This window comes from Mesoplodon mirus, assembly GCF_964341445.2.
Source record: "Mesoplodon mirus genome assembly, chromosome: 2".
Classification (NCBI taxonomy): domain Eukaryota; kingdom Metazoa; phylum Chordata; class Mammalia; order Artiodactyla; family Ziphiidae; genus Mesoplodon; species Mesoplodon mirus.
The window spans coordinates 199,281,975-199,290,230 of NC_138977.1; the positions used below are offsets into that span (position 1 = coordinate 199,281,975).

At 39.2% G+C, this 8,256-nt stretch overlaps 1 protein-coding gene across 1 annotated transcript; it reads left to right on the forward strand.

Annotated features, from left to right (window-relative positions):
* The first annotated feature begins 5,854 nt into the window (after window positions 1-5,854).
* On the forward strand, window positions 5,855-6,647 carry LOC309792798 (large ribosomal subunit protein uL22-like). Its single transcript, XM_082602625.1, has one exon. The coding sequence runs from the start codon at window positions 5,941-5,943 to the stop codon at window positions 6,373-6,375; it is 435 nt and encodes a 144-aa protein (XP_082458751.1). The 5' UTR covers window positions 5,855-5,940; the 3' UTR covers window positions 6,376-6,647.
* The last annotated feature ends 1,609 nt before the right edge of the window (window positions 6,648-8,256 follow it).

The following is an 8,256-nucleotide window of genomic DNA, read 5'->3' on the forward strand; positions in this document are numbered from 1 at the left end:
CTCCCATATCCTTTTTAAATTTTTAAAAATTATTCTCAAACATTTATGTTTTTTAGTAAATAGACTTTATTTTTTACAACAGTTATAGATTTACAGAAAAATTGGGGAGATGGTACAGAGAGTTTGCATATACCCTCTTCCCAAATACTCTCCCACCACACACACACACACACACAATTTCTATTATTAACATCTTGCATTAATATGGTACATTTGTTACAATTAATGAACCAATAGGATAACATTACTATTAACTGAAGCCCATAGTTTATATTAAGGTTCTCTGTGTTGTGCATTTCTATGAGTTTTGGCAAATGTGTAAAGCCGTGTGTCCACCATTACAGTATCACACAGAATCATTTTACTATACTAAAAATCCACTGTGCTCCATTTATTCATCCCACCCCTAACACCCCTGAACTCCTGGCAATCACTTATCTTTTTAGAGTCTCTAGAGATTGCCTTTTCCCAAAGTCATAAAGTATACAGCCTTTTCAGACTGGCTTCTTTAACAGCAATATGCATTTAACTTTCCATCATGTCTTTTTGTGGTTGAGAGCTCATTTCTTTTTATCACCAAATAATATTATATTGTATTGTATGGTTATATCAGTTTGTTTATCCATTCACATATTTAAGCACATCTTGGTTGCTTCTAGTCTTTAACAGTTATGATTAAAGCTGCCAGAAATGTTTGTGTGCAGGTTCTTTTGTGGACATAATTTCATCTCAATTGGGGAAATACCTAGGAGCACAATTGTTGGATTGTATGGCCAGTTTATGTGTAGCTTTGTGAGAAACTGCCAAACTGTCTTCCAAAGTGGCTGTACCATTTTGCATTCCTATCCACAATGAATGAGACTTCCTATTGCCCTGCATCCTCTCTGGCATTTGGTATTGTCAGTGTTTTGTATTCTAGCCATTCTCATAGTTTTGTGTTGGTATTTCATTATTGTTTTAATTTGCAGTTCCTTAATGACATATGCTGTTGAGTATCTCTTCATATGCTTATTGGCCATCTGTATAACTCCTTTGGTGAAGTGTCTGTTCAGATCTTTTGCCCCTTTTTTCAATCAGGTTGTTTGTTTTCTTATTGTTGAGTTTTAAGAGTCTTTTTGTATGGGTCTATGTTTGGACCCTCTATTCTGTTCCATTGATCTATTTGTCTATTCTTTTGTCAATACCACACCATCTTGATTCCTGTAGCATTAAAGTAAGTCTTGTCAGTTCTCCAAATTTGTTCTTTTTTAGCATTGAGTTGTCTATTCTCAGTCTTTTGCCTTTCTATATAAACTTAAAAATAAATTTGTTGATATCCACACACACAAAAAAAACTTGCCGGGATTTTGATTGGGACTAAATTGAATCTATAGATCAAGTTGGGAAGAATTGATATCTTAACAATATTAAGTGTTCCTGTTCATGAACATGGAACATTTCTCCATTTATTTAGCTCTTCTTTGCTTTCTTTCATCAGAGTTTTATAGTTTTCCTCATACAGATTCTGTATATTTTTTGTTAGATTTATACCTAAGCATTTCTCTTTTTTTCAGTGCTAAGGTAAATGGTATTGTGTTTTTAATTTCAAATTCCAATTGTTCACTGTTGACATACAGGAAAGCAGTTGACCTTTTATCTTACAATCTTGCTATCATAGCTTATTAGTTCTAGGAGTTTTTGTGTCGATTCTTTGGGATTCTCTACCTAGACAATCATGTCACCTGTGAGCAAACACAGTTTTATTTCTTCCTTACCAATCTGTATACCTTTTATTTCCTTTTTTATCTTTTTGTATTACCTAGGACTTCCAGTAAAATATTGAATAGGAGTGGTAGAGGGGACATCCTTGCCTTGTTCCTGGTCATAGGGGGAAAGCATCTATTTTCTCATCATTAAGAACAATGCTGGCAGTGGGAAGCAGCCACATGGCACAGGGAGATAAGCTCGGTGCTTTGTGTCCACCTAGAGGGGTGGGATAGGGAGGGTGGGAGGGAGACGCAAGAGGGAGAAGAAATGGGGAAAAACATATATGTATAGTGATTCACTTTGTTATACAGCAGAAACTAACACACCATTGTAAAGCAATTAGACTCCAATAAAGTTGTGAAAAAAAAAAGAACAATGCTGGTAGTAAGTTTTTCTAGATGTTCTTTATTAAGTTGAGGAAGTTCTCCTCTAGCCTTAGTTTGCTGAGAGTTTTTATAATGAATGAAAAATAGATTTTGTCAAATGCTGTTTCTTCATTTATTGTTGTGGTCATATGGTTTTTCTTCTTTAGCCTGTTGATGTGATGTATTACATTAATTGATTTTTGAATGTTGAACCAGCCTGGTATACTTGGAATAAATCCCACTGGGTTGTGATGTATAACTTTTTATACATTGTTGGGTTCGATTTGCTAATATTTTGTTGAGGACTTTTCCATCTATATTCATAAGAGACCTTGGTCCATAGTTTTCTTTTCTTGTAATATATTTATCTGGTTTTGGTATTAGGGTTATACTGGAATCTTAAAATGAGTTAAGAAGTGTCCCCTCTGCTTCTATTTTCTGGAAGAGATTATATAGAATGGGTATCATTTATTTTTTAAATGTTTGGTAGAATTCACTAGTGAACCCATGTGTGTCTGGTGCTTTCTGTTTTGGAAAGTTACTAATTATTGATTTGATTTCTTTAATAGGTATAGGCCTATTTAGATTATCTTTTTCTCCTTGTATAAGTTTTAGTAGTTTCTATCTTTCAACGACTTAGTCCTTTTCATCTAAGGTATCAAATTTGTGGGCATAAAGTTTGTTCATAATATTCTTTTATTGTCCTTTTGATGTCTAGTAGAGATGACTCCTTTTCCATTTCTGATATTGGTTATTTGTGTCTTCTCTCTTTTTAAAAAAATTTAACCTGGCAAGAGGTTTATCGTTTTTGTTGATTTTTTTCAAAGAACCAGATTTTTGTTTCATTGCTTTTTCTCGCTTGTTTTTCTGTCTTCATTTTATTGATATTTGCTTTAATTTTTCTATTTCTTTTTTTCTGATTGCTTTAGACTAGTTATTTCTTAACTTTCTCTAGTTTCATAAAGTGGAAGCTTAGATTATTGATAGATCATTCTTCTTTTCTAATATATACATACACTGCTATAAATTTCCCTCCAAGCACTCTTTTTGCTACATTTTACAAATTTTGATAAACTGTATTTTTGTTTTCATTTAGTTCAAAATGTTTTTTAAATTTCTCTTGAGATTTCTTCTTTGACCCATGTATTGTTTAGCAGTATGCTATTAAATCTCCAAATATTTTGGAATTTTCCAACTATCTTTCTGTTATTCATTTCTAGTTTAAGTCCATTGTGGTCTAAGAGCATACTTCTATAGGATTTCTATTCTTTTAAATTTGTTAAAATGTGTTTTATGGCCCAGACTTTTTTTTTTTTTTTTTGCGGTACGCAGGCCTCTCACTGTTGTGGCCTCTCCCGTTGCGGAGCACAGACTCTGGACACGCAGGCTCAGCGGCCATGGCTCACAGGCCTAGCCGCTCTGCGGCATGTGGGATCTTCCTGGACCGGGGCACGAACCCGTGTCCCCTGCATCGGCAGGCAGTCTCTCAACCACTGCGCCACCAGGGAAGCCCAACATTTATTTTTATATGAACTTTCCAATCCCTTTGTCCAGTTAATTTTTTTAGATGAAACAAGATTGGCAAAATGTTGATATTTGTTAGATCTGTGCATATGTGAAAATTCCATCATGGAAAGCTTTGTAAAAATTACTTGAAAACAATAACAGAGTTTCTGACACATAGTAAGGGATAAGCCATAATCATCACTGTCATCATCAAACAAGACAGTTGTGGGTCTTTGTGTCTCTTCCATCTTCAAATTCTTCCTCTCCAGACACTGTCCCATTATTTCTTTTTTATTTAATTTTTTTTTTTTTTTTTTTTTTTTGGCCTCACAGCTCGGCTTGTGGGATCTTAGTTCCCCAACCAGGGATCGAAACTGCACTCTCAGCAGTCAAAGCACAAAGTCCTAACCACTGGACGGCCAGGGAATTCCCCACTCTTCCACTTCATGGTTTAGTCATATTTGACTCTACTGATTGTTGACTCCTTGAGTCTTTCTCTGTCTCTGGCTTCTGGGCCACCATCTCTCCTGGTTTTCCTCCAATCTCTCTGATCTCTCATTCTGTCTCCTCTGTGGACAGGTGTCCTCCTCCAGCTCCATATACATTGGTGTTTCCCAGGGTCTCAGGTCTGCTGCTCTTTCAGTCTATACACTGTCATTGGATGATCTCTTCCAGGCAGTCCAAGTTCAGTTACCATCCAAATCCTGCTGGCTCCAAAATCTATAATCCCAGTCCAGTTTTCTCTCATGCGTTCAGAGACATATCTCCAACTTCTGGCTAGATACTTAAAACTCAATGTTTCCAAAACTGAAATTTATAACCTGGCTCTGATAGTCCCCATCTTGGTGTAGGCACCACCACCTACCCACCATCCACCCAATGGCCTAAGCCAAAAGCCTGGGTCATCCTCCCCTCCTCCCTCTCCTTCATCAACCAGATCCAGTTCCCACATCCAAGAGATATGACTTTCTTGCTGCTTTGATTGCATTCCCTTCTCTCCATTCCCACTGCGTTACATCCTAATTCAAGCCCCCATCACTTCTTCTCTTCTTCTCCTAACTGGTCTTCCTGCCTGGAATCTGTCCCTCCAATCTGTTCTCCACCAGAATGACTTTCCAAAGCACAATAAGCATGTTCTTTGCCTGTTGCAACCCCCTCAATGAATCTTCATAGTAGGTTTTAATCCCTAATTACCTTGTGGTATTTGCCTTCCCTTCCTCACCATCCTCTCTCTCTGCTCCTCTCCACCCCCACAAACAACCACCCTCACCTTAAAGCATATTTATAGTTCCCATGAATGGGCCTTGCTGTTTCATTTAGGCTCCACACTTCTGCACCTTTTGCTCGCTAGCTGGCACTGCCCTCCCTCCCTTCCTTCCTCAGGACTCCAGTCAGAGAGCCTCTCTCTGGGCACTTTCCCAGCTTAGCTCCCTCCCATTTCCCCTCCCCCACCTCTTGCTACTCCAGCTTGCATCACTCTATGATGGATTCAATCATCCGTCTCCTCCATGGAACAAAGATTTCCTGAGGGCCCAGACTGCGCCTACAGACCATGGGCCCCTGGCACATCACAGCTGCTCAGAAAATGTTGGCCAAATAAGTGAAGAGATGCTTACAGGTCAGGAACAGAGGGACAGAAGAGGCAGAATTTGAGAAAATGACAGGAGTGTTTGTTTGCTTTTAGTCATGGGGTGGAGCTCCTGGGCAGCATAATTTCCTTTTTAACACTCAAATATTGATATATTAAATAAATACATAGTTTATGTACAGCTATATTAAATAAACATGTAGGTTTAAACTAAATCAGGTGTTTTCTTCTACTTGATTCTAGGATAAACAAGTGGTGGCAGGTACCAAAAAATTACAAAAAGCTATAAGGCAAAAACTTAACATTAAGTAAATTCATTTTATGATGCGGGAAACACATGCAATATAATATTTAATGAAAAACCTCAACTCAAAACTATATATGGCTCTTCCGAGTGGTGAATCCTCTGGTTATCGCTGCCATCCTGGCCTTGGCGGTGCCGATTTCGAGACCCTTGGGAGGAGGACTCTCGAGGCTACTGATTTCTCCCTGGGAGAGGCGTTCTGTGCGGGGAGACATGTCGGAGTCCCATGCTTTGTGCCCCGGTGCTCTCGGGCCTCAGCGGGGTGCGACGGTTGGGAATGGGGCTGGCCGGGGGTACAGGCAGGCTGTGGTGGTTCTCGACTCTGGAGGTCCGGTGACCTAGAAAGCCCCACAAAATCATGCAAGTCGAGAGGTTCAAATCTTTGTGTTCACTTTAAGAACACTCATGAAACAGCCCAGGACATTAAAGGTATGCATATCCGAAAAACCACCAAGTATCTGAAGGATGTCACTTTAAAGAAGCAAGGTGTGCCATTCCGTCGTTACAATGGTGGAGTTGGTAGGTGTGCCCAGGCCAAACAGTGGGGCTGGACACAGGGTCGGTGGCCCAAAAAGAGTGCTGAAGTTTTACTGCACATGCTCAAAAATGCAGAGAATAATGCTGAACTTAAGGGCTTAGATGTAGATTCTCTGGTCATTGAGCATATCCAGGTGAACAAATCCCCCAAGATGCGGCACAGGACTTATAGAGCTCATGGTCGGATCAACCCATATATGAGCTCTCCCTGCCACATTGAGATGGTCCTTGCTGAAAAAGAACAGATTGTTCCTAAACCAGAAGAGGAGGTTGCCCAGAAGAAAAAGATATCCCAGAAGAAACTGAAGAAACAAAAACTTATGGCCTGAGAATAAATGCTGCAAAAAATAAATGCAAATAAAAGTAAAAAAAAAACAACTATATATGATATAGTGTATATCTTAGCTAAAAATGCAGGCTCCACAGTCAGATTTAGGTTTGAATCCCAGCTTCTTACTTACTACTGTGTGGTCTTGGACAAATTTCTTTACTTCTCTGTTCCTCAGTTTCTTTTACTGTTAGAAGAAAGGAATAATAAAATCTCTGCCTCATAGGGTTATTATGAAAGTTGTATGCTTTCTAAAGGGTTTAGAATAGTAGTTGGCCCTGGTAACCATTCAAGAAATATTAATTAAACAATAATGATAGCTAAATGTTGTTTATTATTATTAATATAATATTAATAATGTTGTGAACTATTATTATTAATATAAGATTATAATATATATTATACATTATGTATGACATATTAATATAATATATTAGAGTTATTATATAATATATTGCAATTAACTGTTATTATTCATAAGTATATCTAATTATATTTGTAAATATATTATTGATCAGTCTATCACAGAAAAAGAGCCTGGAAGGAAATATACCTAAATATGTGGAGTTAAGATTATGGATTACTTTTCTTCTTTTAATTTTTCTAATGAAAAAATATATATTAATTTTATCATGAGAAATGAGTAATATTTTTTAAAAGAGAGATCATTCTATCTGCAAATGCATAAGACTTTTGTTTGAACTGTAGACCACCTTGGCCCAGGGTTTCTCACGGCCTAGTTTAAGAACCACTGCTGCTCCGACGCTCCTCACTCAGGCTTGCCCCAGGTAGTATGAGGCCATAAAGGGCTAGCCGTCCCAGCAGGCCGAGATTCCCATGTGAGTTGCTTGGTAACTGGGTAAGAAATCTGAGCGTCCTGTCCTGGGCAGCCTATGGACTGACAGTAGGGTTGGGGTGCAGGTCCTCTGAGAGCTGTGAGAGGGCTATTGCCTCCTGGAGCTTTCTCTGGAGGGAGAGTCTTCTTCCTCTGAGACTGGCATTCCTCAGCCTCCCCCCTCCAGCAGTTGGACTTGGGTCCTCAGAGCAGGGCTCAGGTCATGTAGCTTGGGACCATTAGCTTTGTGGGTACATGATGTCCTCCTCACCTGGCACTTTCTACCTTTCAGTGTCTTTGAAGTCTGCGCCATGACTGGCCTGATCAAAAGCTCCATTTCTGTTTAGACTTTCTGCAAGTCCTTTGCATCCCTGTTCTTCTGTGATTTCCATTGGCTTAAGGCCACTTCCCTTTCCAAGTCTTGCCAACTTTCTGGCAGAAGTCCCTCTACAATCAGCAATCTAATCTTATCATATAATATTATATATTATATAGAAATAATACATATTATTTAAAATCATATACATATATCTTTTTTCACATTCTTAGTTTTTCATTCTAAGAAATTCTCAGCCACTAGAAAACTCTACATACAGTCACTGAAATTTCCTCCTGATTGTGTAATTTCCCTCCTCAAACTGTTCAAGTGCTCAAGTAGCTGAGCAGAAAAGGGCCCCAGTTCTGCTGCCTCTAGGGCTCAGCAGGGCCTCCACAGGCCTTCTGACATGGATACTTCCCCTTGGGGCCCTGCCCTCTCCTCAGCTGCAAAGTCAGCCTCCAGCAGCTGCCTCTCCACTTTACTTGACCGCAGCTTGCTCAACTACCTACATCCCCTTCATGGCTCTTGAAACAGTTTACTCTTCTCTGCTGCTCACTTGCTGTCCTTCTACCTGTTTCCTTGCCCCGCTGAACCCCCTCCCATTCCCTTCCTCACCAGGCAGGAAGGAGCACTCTGCCTCACCTGTTCCTTTTTCCTTCATTCCATCGACTCTGTCCATGCAGACTTCCCCCCCTTTCCTCACACATTCTCACGATTTCTTTTCTAGT

Excerpts from the sequence above, each read along its gene's own strand:
- LOC309792798 (XM_082602625.1), top strand. The coding sequence starts at position 5,941 with ATGCATATCCGAAAAACCACCAAGTATCTGAAGGATGTCACTTTAAAG.